Source organism: Lissotriton helveticus, chromosome 9 (assembly GCF_964261635.1).
Source record: "Lissotriton helveticus chromosome 9, aLisHel1.1, whole genome shotgun sequence".
Lineage (NCBI taxonomy): Eukaryota > Metazoa > Chordata > Amphibia > Caudata > Salamandridae > Lissotriton > Lissotriton helveticus.
In genome coordinates this window covers 877,243,587-877,264,151 of record NC_136070.1, presented here as the reverse complement: position 1 = coordinate 877,264,151, position 20,565 = coordinate 877,243,587, and the positions used below count along the sequence as shown (strand labels likewise).

At 42.6% G+C, this 20,565-nt stretch overlaps 1 protein-coding gene across 1 annotated transcript in view; it reads right to left on the bottom strand.

Annotated features, from left to right (window-relative positions):
* Positions 1-8,279: 8,279 nt before the first annotated feature.
* Positions 8,280-20,565, bottom strand: part of LOC144781944 (cytochrome P450 2G1-like) — a 350,994-nt gene continuing 338,708 nt past the window's right edge. The window contains exon 10 of the mRNA XM_078661037.1: positions 8,280-8,870. Coding sequence (XP_078517163.1) covers positions 8,689-8,870 — 182 coding nt within the window. The 3' untranslated portion in view covers positions 8,280-8,688. The remainder of the gene's footprint in view (positions 8,871-20,565) is intronic.

Below are 20,565 nucleotides of genomic sequence, written 5' to 3'. Positions count from 1 at the left end.
GGCAATTATAGTTGGACGTGCTCTTAGGTAGTGACAGTAAATAGCGTAAGAAACCATTTTCAGTTACCTGTAGTTTATGAACATCTAAGTTTCCCCATATGCCTGCCCCATATAGCGCTACTGAGACACAGCTAGTCTTGTAAATATAAATAAGTTCTTTAACCAGCTTTTTGCCCATTTTTTTATTAAAAGATTTAACAGCCATAATCGCTTTAGAAAATAATAAGTTTCTAGCCTGTATTGCATTAGTCCAATTTCCAGTTTGATCAAACAAAATGCCTAAATATGGAAAAGTAGGAGTGTGCTTTAATGGAGTACATTTAATGAACATGGTTTTTTTCTTTTGACTGACATTGCCACCACAATTCATTGCAAATGTCTTTGTGCAATTTATCTGTAATTCCAATTTCTCCATAAAGGCGCTAAAAGATGAAATCATGGTCTGCATGGCTAAGGGAGTTCTTGCCATGAGCACAGTGTCATCTGCATAAATAAGTGCAGGTAACCGACGGGCTGAGGCGGTTGGCATATCAATACATTCCTGTAGGAGTGTGTCCTCAAGATTATTAATATAAATAGAAAATAAAAAAGGAGCAAGGACACACCCCTGCCTCACGCCCCTGCCAATTCTAAATTCCCTTGTACATTCTCCCCTCAAACCAAATCTGACCATTGCACTGGCCTTGCTATATAATTGTCTTAAAAAACAAATAATGTTTGATTCAACACTCAAATTAGTTAAGATGGTCCACAATTTTCTGAGATTCACAAAATCAAAAGCCGAGGTAAGATCTAAAAAGGTTAGATAGAATCTACCTCCCTTGGCCGTTGTATACTTCTCTATCAATATAGATAGATTAAGAGCTTGCTCAATGGTGCCAACCCCTTCACGGAACCCGTATTGGAGATCAGTGATTATGTGGTGTTCCTCGGCCCATTTCTGGAGTCTGTCTAAGATGACTCTACCAATGATTTTGATGGTAGAGTCGAGCAAAGATATAGGTCGATAGCAAGCACAGCTAGATCTATCTCCTTTTTTAAAGATTGGGATGATAGTTGATTTGAACCACGTATCAAGTAGGCCCACAGAGGTAGCAGCATTAAAGGTTCTGGTGAGCAGCGGGGCCCAGAGACTTATATCCTTCTTGTAAATATCTACTGGGACACCATCCGGGCCTGGTGCCTTGCCCCCAAGACTCGACTTGATGCCCTTAATTACTTCCTCAAGTGTAAAGTCAAGTTGCTGCCCTTCTAGATGTTTTTTCATAACCATAGGCATTTTTGTTAGATCTGTGGTAACAGGTATAGAGTTATATAGGTTTTCAAAATGCTTAACCCAGTCCCCTTCATTAACAGCAACCTCTTTGCGGGCTTTAGAGCTGTCTTCAAAAAAAGGAGCATTGACTGCTTTCCAAAAAGAAGTCATGTCCTTTGATTCTGAGGCCACCATAATATCAGACCATGCTTTGTTTTTTAACAGCAATTTTTGGGTTTTGAGTGCCATCTTATATTCTTTGCGAAGGGTCTTTATAAGGGGTTGATTTCTAACTTGCTGTTGCAAGGCTAGCTTAAGTTTTTTATGCGCCTTGCTGCAGGCCGGTGTAAACCAGCCTCTACTTTTCGTTTGATTCTTATTTGCCTTAGAATTAACCCAGAGCCCCTTTTTTATGCTTGCAATTATTACTTTAAAGTTTGTTATGATTTCAGCATCCTCAGAATCCGGATCCAGACAAGCATCAAAATTTGCACCACAGGAACTAACAAGTTTGCTGAGAAAAACCTCAGGGACCACCCTGGTCCATTTAATGGCATATCCATTTTGCCTATTCATGTCTATGTCCGTAGAAAAAACAGCTGCTCTATTATGCACTGCTAGGTCTACGTCCATAAGTTCTAACCTGATAGGGAAATGGTCACTCAAAGGAGTATTCAAGACGTTACATTTGATGATACGATCCCTATAACATGATGAAATAAGTATGAAATCTATGGTTGACATCAATCCTCTGCCATTAAATGTTGGATTAAAAGCGATCTTATTATGGCATATTTCATTTGCAAACCCTAGATCATATTTAAACAGAATCTCATTTAGCGCATTCCCCAACAATGAGTGCTCAAAATGAGATAAATTAACGTCTCTTTCCAAGGTAAGTCCGCAGGTTCCTGTTCCGGATCTATCACAAAGAGTACAATTAAAGTCCCCACCCCATATTATCGTGTACAATCTATTAGAGCCATTAATAATACCATCTAATTCATTAATCATGGTTTTAAGTACCATCCCTAAATCAGCTGGAGGAATGTTGTTATAAAAGTTAACCAATAATATGGAGGCAACGCCACCAAAATGCACCCCAACAATATGGAAAAAGCAGGTCTGAAAATGCACTTGCACTTTTTTGTAAGTTAAGCGATTCGAGATGTACGTACATAATCCCCCTTTCGCTCGTCCATGTATAGAACTAACAGCGGGAGTCGCCACAGTTTTAAATCCACTCAGATGGTATTCACTCTTTACCCATGTCTCTTGTCAACAAATTACATCACTTTTTTCCGTAAACAGCTTCCAGTCTGGATTCTCTAATTTTGCCTGCAGACCGGCTGTATTCCAGAAGTTAATGGACCATTGTTTGTCAGGATTTTCAACAGGACCACAGCTGGTAACTTGAACACTATCTTGGATAGTTTCCTTTGAGCCACATCCCAGGACGTCCCTGCCTATAGAGGCTTCATGACACTTAAGGGACCCATTAGGGTCCTCCAATAGGCTGTCCTCAATAACACTGCCAGGATCACCCCTATTACCATCACACCTCCCTTTCACAGAGTTATCCCATGTCAAATTGCTACCTGAATTGTCAATGTTTTCCTTCACTAGATCAGGATTACATGCATCTGTTTTAGCATGACTAGCATGGAGTCATTCATTTTCGTCCAGGCTAGACAAGGGGTAGAAGAAATTTGCAAGTGGTATGTCCCAGTATTCCCTCGGATTGTTGTTGTGGAGGTACTTGTTAGTAACCATATGTTGTTGTAAGTTGACACCCGTATGTTGAGATAGAAAGTTGTCATTCTTGGTGTCATATCTATGAGCAACATGGTTTGGAACAAAATTTTGTCTGTGAGTTGGTACATGTCTCCGAGTCAGTGATGGATAATTGGTGGGCATATGTAGATGGGAGGGTGTATCATACTCACTATGATAACTAGGGGTAGCCTGGTTCCAAGTTGTATTGGGTCTGTATGGCACGTCAGATCTGTACTTTAATGGGGGGTGGCGCGCAGGCCTCGTTGGTGGTTTGTTAGGATGTGTCATCAGAGCTTCAGGGTAAAAGTAGCTCAGATTCCGCGTGGATATGCCTCCCTCACATCTCCCAGGGAACCAGTCGCTAATATGTGTTACCAGTCTATGATCTTTAAAATTGACTATGATCACATCCCCTTCAATCTGTTTCGGTCGAATACCCACCCAATTACAGCGTCTCACAGAAACGATGTCTCCATTGAGATGCGATGGAAGTGGTCTATTTTTACTCAGCCAGTGGATGACCTTGTTTTTAAGGCTAGAGTTGTATTCAGTAATTCCACCTGGCAGAGTCCGGACACCTGTAAGAATAATAACGTAGTTTGCTGACTCCGGGGGTAAATCAACTACCTTACTAAATTTGGTTCTAGTTGTTTTGACAGCCTTAAGTGAAGGATCATTTGTCTTTTGATCTTTTTTTGATTCTCCTGGGTGAGATTTTTTCTTATTTATATTCTCGGTAGCTGTGACAATATTAGTTGCCACGAGATCATTCCGTTTATTAGCTACTAAGGTTTTAATAATTGGGATGGTATCAGACTGTGGCCCAGGGGGATTAGTAGGTTGCTGTTTGCCTACAATCTGTAGTTTGCTAGGGTTTTTGAGTGGCTGTTGATATGTTGAATTTTTTTCAGACCTAATCTGATCCATAGCCTCCCCCAACCTTTGGACCCTTTCGATGAGAGGAAGTATTAATGATTTGAGGAGACTTTCAATGCCCTCCAACAGCCCTTCATAATTGGGGGCAGATTTCAAATGCTCATTTTTGTGGTCCGCTAAATCAGCCTTCTCTACATCTGTGATTCTCTTGTGTGGGGGATATATATTACTAGTAATAAAGGGAGGAAATCTATCCCCCTTTCTTGCCCCTCCCTTTCTTCTCCGTTTCCTTGGCGGAGAACGATTGACACTTCTAATCCCTGTGGGTAACGGTTTTTTATGCTTTTTATCAGATACGGTGGTCGAATAGGCATCTAATACTAAAGGAGTAAACACAGGGGAGGGTACATTTATGTTGTGAAGGGGTGCCACTTCTCTAGGCAGGGGAGTACTTAGGCCAATCAAAGAATTCGATGTTTGAGTAATCTCCATGGTGTTGGATTCAAAGGGAGCTAAGGTATCATCTGGTACTATGTGAATGTCTTGAAAAATTAAGGGTATATTATCCGTACTAAATAACTCGGCATCGGATTCTTTGCAGATAACTGGGTCTAGTGTTGTACATATATCAACATTCTGTGGTAATAAAAGTGGTCGTTTTTTGAGTAATTCTATAGAGAGTCTACGTTCGGCCCGTCTTTCTGCCAACGTAATCTCTCGGTCCACCTCGCTTTTAGCTCTAGCAAAGTATTTATCTAATGGGCCAAGAATAGATACCCCTACAGAGCTGGGTAAAGAATTCGATTCTGATGAGGGCATCTTTGATGTAGGACAATATATATAAACTACATATACGTACAAATATCCTTAGGCTATATAATAAAGATGAGCTAAGGGCCCAAATTATAAAATGCCAGTCTTAGTGAGTAATATAAATGAGCAGTCTGTAGTCACAGTTACGATACCACCATATCCGTATCAAGTCGTCAAAGGGGGGTGGCCCAGCCCAGCCTCCGTCGGCCCCGGACGGCCACAGACGGTCCCGCCCTTGTCCCGGGCTTCTCCCGGCGCTCCTGCGCTGCGGTGATGACGATCTGTTAATTAGGGAGAGGTGGCTGAAGGGGGCGTTGCCAACAGGGAGAGCGGCACCAGGTGGTAATTAGGTGCAGGTCAGCAGCAGGGACTCTTGGGAACTGGAGTCCTGCTGCAGACGCGCTCGCAGCCCTGTTCAGGAACTACCTTCTCCCAAATGTCCTCAGCATACAAATACACCGCGCAGCGGGACCCGCGAAGCGGGTCCGGCCAGCAGTAGCGCTGCAAAGGAGGAAAAGCGCTCTAGTTCTCAAATGCGCGATAGGCTCCAGCGACGACAGTCTTCCAAACACAGGATGTCAAATGTTGAAAATTTAGAAGTTTGTGCTATCAAACTACCCTGGCCCCAGCTCCCAAAAAGTTTTGTGTCACACAAGTAGACAATGCCTATGCATAATGCAGCGGAATTTTTAGTTCTGAGTTTATGGTCCTTATTCTTAAAAATTGTATACCAAGTTTTCTACGTGTCGTATTTGGAGATTTATCAATTTTAGGAAATCTTAAAGCTTTTTTAGAGCAATCTTGGAAACCTGGGAACATCTTTGCTTTCTACATGCACTAACTGAAATGTTTATTAAAATGCAACTTTTATGGAGAAGTAGAGAAATACTTACCATTGCAGGTGGGTATTTTTTTCTGAGATTTCCCAGACTTTACCTAACTAATGCAAAGCCCGGTCTGACAATCTTTGAAGATACTGGTTTGCATCATGACCAAATAGTATCCAGGGTAGCCTCCTTGATGCAAAGTAGCACAGAGGAGCGCAAAGTGCTACATGCTCTACTTTAAGGACAACATTCTAGCACAAACCTGGAAAATAAGTGCCATATTAGCAAGAAGCTCTTTAAAATTATTGCTGTTTTAGCGTCAAGAAACTGCTGCTAAAGCTGCGATAGAGGGCTTGCTGATATGCGTTATAGAATTCCAATAGAAGCCCAGGTTAGATGTGCAGGACATCTAACCTGGGCTTCTATTGGAATTCTATAACGCATAATATGAAGCCAATTATTGTCGCTTTAGCTGCAGTTTTCTGCTGCTAAAACATCGGTAATTTTAACAAACTTTTTGCTAATGTGCCCCTAAATACCTTATCAAGACTTTGTACTAATTTGGATCAGTTTTCATAAATTTGGGTAAGCTCAAAGTCTGGATCTGGACAAATCTGCCCTTTAATGCACCATTATCCTATCCCATTCTTCTTCTACTGTACAACATCCAGGTACTATAGTCTACTAGCTCCGCGCTATTTCTGATACTACACACAGATCACCAAAGACTCCGTAACAGACCTGCCAATTCACATAGTGCTACCGTGTGTCACATGATTTCAGCTCCCTCGACTTGGTCATGCGGCGAGGAGCTGATATCACATGGTTGCAGGAAAGATGAGTAGGAAACCACTGCAGAAAGTGGATTCCCAGTTCTTTTTTGGAGGTTCTAAACAGCTGATGCCCACTAAGTGGCGTGAAAACTCCCCAGTACCTTGGCAACCACCTCAGTGACGTTTTGCTTTTCTTGGAGGGGAGGGGGCATGTGGTATTTGTGGAGGGCAGAATTCCTCTTAAGAAGCACTAGGCACAAGACTTCGCCCACTCCAAAGCTCCACCCCTCCTCACTGGGTGACATATTTTTTTACAGGTTACAGTTCTGCACTAAAGCAGGACCTTGGGTGCTATTTAGAGTTGTTCTTCTTATCCACCAAACTTTTAGTATCCCAGTCTCACTTAGAGGCAGAGGCGGCTCCTCCGCTAATGCAGAGGAGGGTCGCCCCACTGCTATTTCAGCTGTGCAATAAAGAAATAGGAAATGATAATAAGAGGACGTTATTATCATTTTCCTTTTCCATGTGGGATTCAGGGCTGGGCTAGTTCTGTGATGCCAGAGCATGGGAGACGTGGTTGGCACTCCTCTAAGTGCACATGACAGTTTGGCCGGCACTCTAGGGCCTGCCAAACTGACATGCACACTTGGCATGTTCTCCATTAGACTGTGTTGTACTGCCCCGTGGAGAACATGCCTAATCTCCCCAGGCAGTGCCTGAGTGTTCAAACAGGATGCTCAGACAAATCACGGCGCTGCTCCTGCAGCCTCATGATTGGCTGGGAGAGCCTGGAAGCCTGAGTGCTTCCTGTGCTATAGTAGACCTGAAGAGGACAGAGAAGAGGCGGCGCGGCGGAGAAGATAAGTTTATTTTTTTTAATTTGTTTTTAATCCACCACCCTCCTCCCCACCGCCCCTTTTCCAAGCGAGCGGCCACTGCTGAGAGTTTAAGGCAGTGATTGGTTTCCACTAGCAGAAAGCCTAAAACACCAGCACAGAGGTTTAGTGTGTCAAAGAGAACGGGTCGGCCAACACTTTTTTTCCTGTTCACGATTTCCTAGAAGGGAAGTGTCCATGTACAGGAAGCAACACAATGGGCCCAACAAACAGGGAGAACACTTATTTCACATCAGAGCTGTTATTTGTTTTACAGAAATAAATCACCGATTTGGGGGTTGTGTTTTCAAAAATTAACTTAGGCTGATCAGCAGCCCTGACACGGAGGGTGGCATTTCAGTTTTGCCAAAGTGCATCTAGCATAGAATGAGAAGCACTTTTATCAAAGTGATTCCCTACCACCTGGTGTGAATCTCTAAGCATGTCAGAGAGTTTTCACCTGGTCTGTGGAAGAAATGCCTCTGGTGGATTTCCAAGTGGATGATCAATCAAGTGTCAGACCATGCCACAGCCAGTGGCATAACACACAGCCGTGGTCCATACAGGTAACATTGGTGGGGCGGTGGGGGGATTTCAAGAGATGCTGCAGAGGGAAAATTAAATAAATAATTATTTTTCCCTCTGCATCATCCCTCAAAATCCCCCTTACCTGGCCCCACTGCCCCACCGCTGTTACCTGCATGGACCGCGGCTGTTTAAACAGGTCCCTGCAGCCCCCGCGGTACAAGGGGGTCAAGCTCCAGGAGGCCCCCCTCAGTAAAGTAATGGGTTGGAGTGCTCCTAAATGAGTTCGGAGGGGGCCCTTCCACGTGCCACAAGTTCAGTTAGGCCAGTGGATACACCACCACGACAAACAACGTTTGTTAAATGAGCACGCCTTTCTCTGAATTCTGACTACTATGGCGCCATCAACCAACTAACTAAGAATTTATGTTGTACTTTTTATTTTTATCTTCATATAAATTGGATGAAATAGAAGCAGTTACCATACATTCGGGTATGGCGGTTTCAGATTATCTAAATAAATAGCCTTTTGGCCCAGGAACCAAATAAAGAAAGGGAATCAGTGAGAAAGAAAAACATTTTAGTTTTTGATGGTTTAAAGCCTAAGTCATGGGAAATCATACAATTTTGATTAAACACTAAAGGCTTGAATTAAAATAGTTTTTTGTGTCCACTATCATAAATGCACATACCAAACATAACATTTAACAATATTTTCTAGGATGTGACCCCTGTTTTTCAAAAGACAGAATGGGTTTGACAAAAATCGAAGTCAATTGGTGCAGCTCATGGAAAAATAGGTGGATCATTTCAATTCTATTCTATTTCATGCTTGATCTGATACAAATGCAGAGAATTCGGCTAATACAAACCGGAAAAGTGATTTTAAACTGCAAATAGTGAAAACGGGATCAAAACGATGCAGTCCTCAGACAGTCACAAAGAGCCACACTCACATTATGATTTCTTTAACGAAGAATAAATGACAACTTATAAGGGCGTGGTACATTTTCAATTCCACTTTCTAAGGGAGTGAGGTCAATGTCCTTAATGTCGATGGCAGATTTTAAATCAAAGTGCTGAAGGATAGTAGTGAGGAACAGGAAAAGCTCCATTCGTGCCAAGCCTTCTCCAAGACAATTCCGCTTGCCTGGAAAGAAAAAAAACTGAATCAGGGGACAGATAAGATAAAACATTGCTATTTTATGGAACTCATTGGGGATCCACAGTATTAAAATGAGAGATGGGAAATTACCGTCTCCCCAAATCTGTTTCTCCTTTTAACGAAAGCGATCTATGAAATAAAATGGTGATAACATATTTTCCAGCGACATTGCGCACACGATCAAGCATTGACTACTGAGGTCACATATTTAAATACTAGTTGACAGGCTTGGTGTATGCAAGCATACACACATGCATGTATGCACACACACACCCACCCACACACACACACACACACCCACAATTACCCCCAACACACACACACGCTCTCTCCCCCTCTCTCTCTTTCTCACACACACTGGCCAAGAACTCCTCCCGGTAATCGTATAACAAGAAAACACGCATCCTCTTCTTTTGCTCTCACCATATGGAAGAAAGTCGCTCTTTCCTTATAATTCTGAATTGGGACTTAACTCAATACTCTACTTCTTACAGGAGATCTTTCACCCAATGACCCCCAACCTCCTACCCCTCATACCATTTGCTGAGAAACTGTGTTCTCATTTCTCATATCATATAAAACTATGTAAATGTGTATTGTGTAAACTATGTTTGTGCTGTTGCAATGCTTTTTACGTAAAATGTATAAATGCACTACCATGTCAATACTATGAAGTTATACTATGCTTGAAAACACCTATACACACGTATGTAGCATGCACTATGTGAAGGTAAACACTAGTTCAATGTAAAATGCTCATCTACACCGACACAGGTTTGTGCTGTATAAATATCTCAAAACAAATAAAGATACAATGCAAATGTTTTCAGCACATGGTTGAATCCCCAAAAGATGTATGCTTTTCCAGTTTTAGTCGCTGTAAAAGGATAGCAGCCTTCTCTATGAGCCAGAAAAATGAGTCTCCTTTGATTCCCATAGAGAAAAGTTTGCTCCTGTTACAGGAATATTGACATTGTTCTCATGACCTCGCCTTAGAATCAAAATACTAAGTGATATGCTTATATGTTCTATAAATTCGAGAGAAGGAGGTAGACTGATTTGGTTAAGACAACATGGCCTATCTTCTCATGAGTCAAAGTCAAGCTGTACAAGTGTTGTTGTAAGAAAATGTCCTTTTGTGTGGTCACTCCCCCTTCCACTTTTTGCTGAATTTGACTGCTGGGGTATGGACTTTGAACACTGGAGTGCTGCCATCTAGCACCCAGTGTATGTGCTCTGATCCTTAAAAACATGCAGAAGTGGCTAATCCCAAAGCCTGTAAGGTAAATGTCACTAGTGGACTACAGCACCTAAGGTGTCAACCCTAAAGTGACAATACAAAGCATGTCTCTGGGCAGTTACTTGCAGTTTTAGAATTGAAAATTTTACCTGGAAAAATAAACCTTTTGCCAGGCCTAAACCTTTGTTTTTTAATATATGTAAAGTCACCCCTGGTAGACCCTAAATGCCCATTGGGCAAGATGTATGTTATTTAAACAGTTGGACTTGTGTACTTAAGTTTTACATGTCCTGGCAGTCAAAGATGTCCAACATCATTTTGCCTTGTAACAAGGCTGACTCTCCCATAGAAAAGCAATAGGTTACTTTATAATACATAACTTTGGTTTGGGAATCGCTAGAATCATGGTTCAAGGACTGACCTTAATAGGAATTTACAATACAATCCTACTCTAAAGTCAGATTTTAAATTACAATTTTTGAAAACCCCTTTTCAGAAAGTTGGCATTTTGCTACCTAAAGCCTCTAGTAGACTTTTCACAGTTATTCTTAACTGTCACCTGGAAGCCTGCTGGCCTCCTGGAAGTAGGTGAGAATGCCTCCTAGGAAAGAGAACAAAAAGGCCTTGACTGGGAGGAGGTGTGACCTTCTCCTGAAAGGATGGCCTGGGTGATGTGCTGCCAACTCCACAAGCTTCAAAGGGGCATCCTCTGTCACAGACAAAAGTAAATCACCTAGGCCTGCCCCTGCACTATCCAAGTAGCCAGAGTGGCACCAATCCCATTGGAGGGAAAACCTGCTCGGGAATAGAGTAGTTCCTCATTTCCCTAGACACACTTCAGAAGTGTGCCCAGAGCACTGCCCAAGAGAGATTCTGCCATGTTGGATTTTGGCAGAACAAGTCACTGTGTATTGTTCAAAAACATACCCGCTGGAAATGGTGTCAAAGTGAGTATGAGTCCCCCTGGAAACAGATTACCTATTGAGCAAGGAATTTCTCCCACCCACAGTTTAGTGCCAATCTTAAAAGTGGGATCCCTGGCAACCTTCTTCAGGATGCTGCTGGACCTGAGGAAGGACTACAACTGCTGAACCAATTGGACTCCAGAAAGAGGACTGTGCCTACTGTAACCTGTGGAGAGAGACCCCAAGGGCTGGACCTGCTCCTGTGTGAACTCAGGAGAGAAGAAAAAACTCCAAAGGCTAGATGGCAAGCCTCCTATCAAGCTCCAGGCATACAAAGCCGCAAATAGCCTACATCTTCAAGCGCTCAGTTGACCAGTACCCTTATAACCCTCCAAACCCCAGATCCCGTAGTAGCAACCCAAGAGCTGTGCAATAATATTGCCTCCTTCTTTCAGTCAAAAATTTTAGACATTTACTCTGCCTTGGAGCTGCAAAAATCTCTCATTAGTGGGTCTCCTGCTCTGGGATCTACGGACCTTGCTCCGGCTGAAACACTCCCTTTGGGAACCTTAAACTCTTTTCCCCCTCTTTCTCTGGAGGACTTGGATGATCACCTCAATAAAACTAAATCAGGTTCACCCCTGGATGTATGCCCGCTTAGGATCCTCAAACAGTGTAGGGATACTCTCCTGCCCCCCCTGGTTGACATAATGAATAGACCCATGAGGGATGGCCTCTTCCCCACCCAATGAAAAAACGCGGTGGTAAAACCTTTACTTAAAAAGGCCTCTCTGGATCCTGCGGTTCTAAACAATTTTAGGCCCATATCTCTGCTCCCTGCTCCAGCAAAGATGCTGGAAGCACATCTTAATAAACATCTTGCCGCATTTGTAGAGAGTTCGGGCTGTCTTGACTCCTCCCAACATGGTTTCAGGAGGGAACACAGCACCGAGTCGGCCCTCACCATAGTGCTGGATAATATCCGCACGCGTGTTGATGGGGGCCAGACCACCCTCCTGATCCTTTTGGACCTTTGATACCCTCTCTCCCTCAGTGTTAACAGCTCGGCTGAGGGAGGTTGGGGTTCAGGGTTCAGCCTTAGATCTACTCACCTCTTTCCTCAGTCATCGAGTGCAAAGAGTGAAGTTGGGGGAGTATCTATCTCCGTCCCTGCCCGTGCAATGTGGGGTTCCTCAGGGGTCGGCGCCTAGCCCGACCCTATTTAACATCTATGTGACCCCACTTGCCAGGCTTATTAGATCATATGGGATGGAGATAGTATCCTATGGCGATGACACCCAGATCCTTGTCTCTCTCTCCCAGTCAGGTGTCCCGACTGCTTCCAATTTTAGATCTTGTATGGAGGCAGTAGGACAATGGATGATTCATAATTCATTAAAACTGAATGGGGAGAAGATGGGGGTGATGGTGTTTGGAGGGAATGATGATGTGTGGTCATCCTGCTGGTGGCCAGACTTATTAGGAGTTTGCCCCTCCCCTACCTCCTCTGCAAAAAATCTGGGGGTCATGATTGATCCTGCCCTCAACTTAGACAAACAGGTCAGTAGAACTATCTCTACCTGTTGGGGCATCATCCACATTCTGAGGAGAATCAGGCATTATCTATCTCTGCAGGCAAGAAAACAGCTTGCAGTTGCCCTCATTGGTTCCCGGCTGGACTACTGCAATGCGCTGTATATGGGACTTATTAAGAGTCTATTGCAGCGCTTGCAGGTAGTCCAGAACGCTGCTGCCAGGTTTGTGCTGGACCTCCCCAAGCGTGCCTTGGCCACAGCGGCCAGAAAATTGCTACACTGGCTCCCTGTTGAGGACCGTATCCTTTTCAAGACCCTATGCATGACTTATAGGGCCCTTTCCAAAAACAGTTCCACTGGTGTAGGATCTATCCTGTCCCGCTATATGCCCTCCAGGGACTTGCGTTCCTCTAGTAGACTTCTCCTATCAGTCCCTCGAGTCAGAAGAGCTAAATGGGGTGGCAGGGCTTTCTCCACTTTGGCGCCCAAGGAGTGGAATGCACTTCCACTGGAACTAAGATCCCTACCTACTCTTCAGGCATTCAGAAGCGCTCTGAAGACGCATCTCTTTGTGCAGGCTTACCTGTAACGGTGTCATGCCTATGTTAATGATATGTTTTGTTAGGCGCCTTGATGCCTTCGGGTTATTGTCTGCGTGATATAAATTTTATTCAAATCAAAATCAAATCAAACTGGAATTGCCCTGGACTCCGCTGGTTACTTCTGGGAGGTTGAGTCCAAACTCCCCAAGGTGCATGTGTATTAAATGATTTTTTTATTCGCAAATGCTGCAATTAGCAAAAAAACAGCGTTTGCGGGTAAAAGATCGCTAAACGCGATGAATGAGAAATTTTCGCATCGCATTATTAAGGAATCGCTAATTATGCGATTCTCAATTTTGCGTAAGCAATTAAGTAAACGCAAATTGCGATTCCTTTTAATGCTATGTAACAAGCACCCAAGTTGTGCGATTTCTCCTTAAGAAATCGCAAATTACCACCAACTTCAATTTGGTGGTAATTCGCGATTTCTTTGAAAATGCACTTTTTGGCATTTTTCCAAAGTGCCATGTGGCGTACATACATGCCCTTAGGGCATGTACGTGTGCCATATGTGCAAACATGCTCATTTCAGGGGTGCATCAGGGTATACTTATGACACCATTGCACCCTTGAAATTATTCTCAATTTGCGATTCTCTAATTGCGAATCGCAAATTGAGAATGACTTCCCATTCATTCCTATGGGTCTCCTGGCCACTAGGAATGAATGGGAAGGTATTCATTAATTGCGATTTTGCAATTTGCTAACCGCAAGTAAGGAATACCAAGAAATTGCAAAATATTTGCGAATTTTTAAATACATCCTGTTTTGTGATTCTCAAATAGCGATTCTCAAAAAATCGCTATTTGAGAATCGCACTGACGGATTTTTGATACATATGCCCCCAAGTGGTTCCCACAAGGTCATGGACTCTTGGCTGGTGTTAGAGTGTACTCTTCCCCCTCAAGAACTGGCAACATAGAAACGCTTTCCAAAAAGAACCTAAGGCTAGAATTACACCGGTATCAAGCAGCAGCCAAAACAATTACATTGCCTATCAGATTCAACAGGCTGGTTTCTAGTGTCTTCCAGTAAAGTTTCCAAGTCTGACCATAGGTGTATTTCACAGTGGTCGATGTCGAGAAGCATCTGACCACCATAGAGACCTCACTGGGCACAGACTTCAGGCTTCGTCTACTTAGAGCCTTCCCACTATTGAGAGCCTTCAGCTTGTTACCAAAGCAGAGGTTCTCATCTATGTCCTGCACTTCAGCCGGCATATGACAATGAACTTTCTTCAGATTCAGCCTGCAGCCCGACCCACCCACAACCTAGTCGATTATATTTTTCTCCAGAAAAACAACTTTTAGTGGGACAAACCTGAACCCTATATTCCACCCGCACTCCATCAGAACTTTTGACCCTGTCTAACGTGTTCATACTGAGCCTTGCACTTGTTTAACTATAGAAAAATCTAATCCTTAAATATATATATATCTCTGGTTCCCTACATCTGATTTTTATTGTTTTTGTGTCAATTTGAAGATTAAATCTCTATTTTCATAAATTGGAATAGGATATTTATTGTGATATGTTTTCTAAACTGTTTTGGTACGGATAAATGTTTAACACTTTCTCCTAAGTTAAGACTGCCTGCTCTCTGCTACAGCTACCGAGGGTAGAGCTCAGGTTTATATTATTCAGACCTAACTGGATTTAGTAAGGAATAGTGCTATTATTACTTGAAGAGGACTACCGTCCATTTCAACACATACTCCACTTTCTTAGATTTGTCATGAGAATTACTGCATGCATCTTAACTTGTGGCACAGGCACAAGACGTGTGCATCTGACCAGTGTCTCTACTAATTCAACTTCATCAAGAGGGACCACTCACATGAAATCTGCTAAGTGTGAATGATAATGATATGAGATCTCGTGTGCCTGCTGTAAGGCTTTTGAGGAAAAAGCTCAAGCACTGCTGGAGTGATCTGCTATGCCATACACCTTACCTGAGAGAAATGTGTTTTTTAGTTTATTGATGTGCTTGCTAATCGTGATATTTTGAGCTTGGTCACACAATGTAAAAGTTTCCTGGAAACTGAACGTCTCTTTATCCCTCGAGCCTGCTATCACCCCTCACCTCCTGTGCTGTTTTGCGAAATCTGGTATATGCCCGACCACTGGACACTACAACTGCACAAGTCCCTGGCTGACTCGAATATGTCTTATTTGACACGTAGCTCCCTGCACACACCCAACCAGTTACCTAGGCAGAATTCTGCCTACCAGCAGAACCCATGCACAGGTTAAAGATCAGCTGTACTGCGGAGTCCAACTTTAAATATTTACAGAGACCTTTCAGAATTTTTCATTTGCAACCAGACACAGCACCTTCACTGCATACTAGCACATCTGTGTTATGTCAGTAATTTGTTGAAATGCACAGATGGTTCTCATGCATACCTGAGAGAGTTAGATTGTCCACACTGAAGTGATTTGAACATAACTTACTGTTGGGCTAGCTGAAACCTACAGGCACATGCATCAAAGGATTTTGCAATCGCAAACGGTGCGAATCGCAGAAATCAGCCATTTGCGATTGCAAAATCTACTTTTGGAATGCATGAAGGGTGAAGGCCCTCGCAATTTGAGAATTCGCAAATATTTGCGAATTCTCAGTTTGCGATTGCATTAAGGAATCGCATTTTGCGATTTCTTAAATGCAATGCATGAAACTTTAAAAAATTGCGATTTCGCAATTAGGGGGAGCAAATTACCATGAGGTTGAACCTCATGGTAATTTGCGAAAACTTTGAAAAATTCACTTTTGTGCATTTTTCAAAGTTTCATGTTGTGCACACCCATGCCCTAGGGGCATGGGTGTGCACAACATATGTGCACAGATTGATTTCAGGGGTGCAACAGGGTGTCCTGAAATCGCATTCTCAATTTGCGATTCGGTAATTGCTAATCGCAAATTGAGAATGTCTTCCCATTCATTCCAATGGGCCTCTACGCCCATAGGAATGAATGGGGAGGTATTCCCTAATTAAGAAATCGCACATTTTTTAGCGATTTCTTGATGCATTGCATTTTGCGATTCCTTAATTGCAATTCCTTATTTTTCGCAATTAAGGAATCACAAAAAGCAATATTGATGCATGTGCCCCCTAATGCATTACCGAATCTTTCATTGTTAAGACGAGTCTTTGGTTCAATACAGTTATATCACTGGCTGGATACGATGGCCCAGATTTACAAACACTTTGCATTGGGTTTACATTCATTTTTTAATGCAAACCTGACGCAAGTCAGATAAACTCGATATACAAATAAATCTTATGAGTACAATGGCGGAATATATATCTAATATAAACAAAAAGTTAGATACCATGGCCAGTATTTCTAACATTATTAAAGAACAGATCCGACCCTGGGCAGCATCTCAGACATGTACCTGCCATCCTATATTGGAAAAACGTATGGATTTGCCAACAATACTTAAAGACATACTATTGGAATGCAAGCACGCCAACCAGTGCAACACTAGCATACCAATCGGATGTGATCTTATCTCTTTTGACCTTTGCAAGAGCACGCAAAAGAATGATCTAGCTGAAGCAAGAAAGAGCAATGCAGCGGAAAAAAATAAACAAAATAAACTGATAACCCCACTTGAAGATATAACGGACGAACCCAAAATAATAGGTGTAACTCCCTTTATGATACAACCCAATGATTCTAAATTGTTAGAAATAGAGCATTCTAATCAGGATGGGACAAGAAATCAAAACAACCCGAAAGGTCTAACCAAGCGGCAGAAAAAACGGGCAAGAAAAAACAGAAACCAGCAATCAATTTTTCCACCTACAAATAAGCAGACGCTGGATCATTTTCCTATCTTTAATCAGGCAAAAATAAAAGTAAAACGTGAACCTAATATCAAAGAGGGGAAACATCAGTCACCAATCAGGATCGAAAAAGAATGCATATACTGGAAAACCCAGAAGAAGAGCAAAAACCACTAATCAAAAGCTCTAAGGACATGGCCCAAATGACAACATCAAAAAAATCTATGCATACAGAGGAGGTCGTCCTAGTTAAAACCCCAGGAGCCGGGAACTCCAGTAATATTGATCATTGGAGTTCGACGACCACCGCAAGCGGCGCTGACTGGAGCACAGACTGAAGGTCCAGCAATAATGTGCAATTAAATAAAACCACAGAGAGTTTGCAGTGTGAGCTGCAAAAAACTGAGTTCATCTCTCGTCAAAAAGGGCGTACTTCACATGAGGAAAAAAAGTACCCCATAAATGGGATCGAACAATGCAACAAACACGATCCAAGTATTCATGGACCCCATTGGCTTGATGTTAAAGGTGCAGATGAAAATCAAAAAGCACCCCCATTTTTACTTTCTACTCCAAGTGATAATCCGACTGCAGGGAAAAGTAACCACAAGAACGACAGACAAGTAAGAATTAAGGCGGACAAAAATATTCATGATGAAATACAATTAACGATATTTACAGACAATAATGCTACGCAACAAAACACAGAAATAATAAACGTGGAAAGGACAGGACCCTGCTCCGAGATTGCCACAGCAGTTTGTCGGCTTCACTCAGAACAGGTCGGCCCAAAATGAACAGGCCGGGAAGTAAAGACCACGACCAGTATGTCATTCACGCAAACCCAAGGCAATGCATATAATCAAATAGCAAAATATCTGCATGCTAATGTAAAGGACCATGAAAATTACAAGTCAACGAAACCCTTATCAAATGAAAAAACACAGACTATCAGTGACCAAGCTACGGAGATGCAAACAGTAACAACGGGAAAGATACTTTTTATCCCCAATTACGAGCCTCAAGGCTCACAAGACTTTTTAAATCGAGGGAATATTCTCCAACTGACATCTGCAATCCCAAGCCTAAGCCACCTAACATCGGCCAATTTATTATCAATTGAATTTATCACTTTAGAGGACAATGTGGCCAAGGAAGGCACACTTGCAATCTGGAGGAACGTAGGAATAGTTAAAAGCATACTCACTGAAATAGTTAAATTTGAAGAGTGGGGAATTACTCTGAAAGAAGAAAAAAAAAGGCCTATCTGTCACCCTTATTAAGAAGGTGCAGGAAAAGAGATGATTATAAAAGTCGAACCACACAGTCAGTACTTCAAGGTGCCAGGGGGGCTGAATCTCTAAATAGCAATTACCTGAGACAGATATCGGGTAGTAACGGTAACTGAACCCACTGCCAGGCGGGCGTGATCAAAGGAAACCTAATAAAATTGCTCTCCTGGAATATCCCAGGAGCAAAAAACATCTTAAACAATAGTAGAAAGACAGCTACCTGGGATTTATACGACATCATAGCACTGCAGGAAACGTGGTCAACAGAGCCAATTGGTGTGCCAGGCAGACTATCCTTTCATAAAAATGCGACACGTCCTCAGCGCTATGGGCGCGCAAGGGGGGGACTCTCGGTATACATATCCACTGCATTGACGATTAACACCTCGCAAATGGGCATATCGGCACCAGATATGCAAATCATTAAATTGGAAAGCATAATAAAAGGCAAAACGAGAACTATCATCCTAATTAACATATATGCCCACCCGAAAAAATCTGCTAAAAAAGTACTCTTTCAACGTGTTGTTAATGTGGTAACCAACACCCACCTTGATCAACCAAGTTGGGAGATCATTGTTACGGGCGACTTCAACACTAACCTCTTGCACCATCCGGAAGATGAGGACAACATCTCTGTAGCAAACGAACTGTGGGAGGTTGAACATCAAGAGATTCCATCAGTTAAAAAGACAGACAAAGTGGGTAGGCAGTTGATGTGGGACTTTGAACGTCTTGGACTACGTGTAATAAATAGAAGAGTCAACCATGATAAACCCCCCGCTACCACCTATATAGGCCCCAATGCAAGCTCGATCCTGGATTACACTTTAGTAACACTACCCCTGTTGAGTCTAATTAAAAAATATCAAATAATTTGTTCATTAGACAGTGATCACTCAATGCAACACATTGAGATGAAACTGATCTCTTCTAGGTATGTAAAGGCACCAATAATAGCAGGTTTAACTTCAACAATGAACGTGAAGCGGTTAAGGTGGACAAGTAACACACTACCCCAAATAGCGCAGGATGCTAAGAAGCTATTTAAAACGTCAACTGAAGAAAGGGACCTGTGCTCAGTAACTGGGTCTGACTTTTTGGAATAACTACCGAGGGCCAGTATCAACATTAAAAGGAAGACCTCTCCTAAGACCGATTCCAAATTCAAAAAATCTATACTCTCTATGAAGAAACATCTGAAGAAGCTCACAAGACGAGCACAAGGTCAAAGGATAAACCTAAGTATCTGGCAAGAAATTCGAACAACAAGGAAATTATACAAAAAAATGGTTTGGATGGAAAAAAGGAACCAAGCCAATGACTTCTGGACTAAATTGTTGCATAACATAAAAAAATCAGACTCCAGGGCTTTTTGGATGCAAGTCAACTCTATGAACAGAATAGCACAACCTATAAGTATGACATGCATCACTGAAAATGATTGGGCCCAACATCTTGTCGACAGCCTTTCGATTAAATCATCGACACACCAGACCACAACCGCAACAACTGCATGTGAAACATCTAGTATAGCAGACCAGGAAAACATGGCTGATTTTAGCACCAACAACACGATCAATCGACAGGAAGGCATGGGTCAATCAATGTGGACAGATGACTGTCGACTACTACAGATAATTAAGAAAAGCAAGCAAGATAGTGCGCCAGGGCCGAATGGCATCCCGCAGGCAATCTACAAAGAGGACCCCAAGTTCTGGGCCTGTAAATTCAATCTTCTGTTTTGGTCAATAAGCAACTCAGGCCGAGTCCCAGAAAGCTGGAGAGGTGCTATTATTAATCCCATCTATAAAGGTGGGGACCGCAAGAACCCAACTAACTAACGCTTAATAGCCTTGATCGATGCAGAAGCAAAATAATACGCATCCCTGGTGCTAGCTGATCAAGCACATTGGTCGACATAAACAACAAAGTCCCGTTAAATCAGACAGGATTTCAACGCGGAACAGGCACAATGGCAAATGCAATGGCACTGTGCTTGATTGCTGAAAAAAGTTTACAAAACCATCAGGAACTTTACACTTGTTTCATTGACTTTAAGGCGGCCTTCGACCGTGTGAGCAGGAAACTACTATGGGCCAAACTGAAGCAGCAGGGCCTCCCAGACTCAATCTTAACGCCGATCATCGACCTGTACGCTAACACCTGGATGCAGGTAAAGATCGACAATGGACAGCGGTTAACCCGAAAGATCAGCACCTTTGATGGACTAAAGCAAGGCTGCATGTTGGCCCCCCATCTCTTTCATTAATTCATGGACGACTTGACAGTAAGCCTTGACCAGACTAATG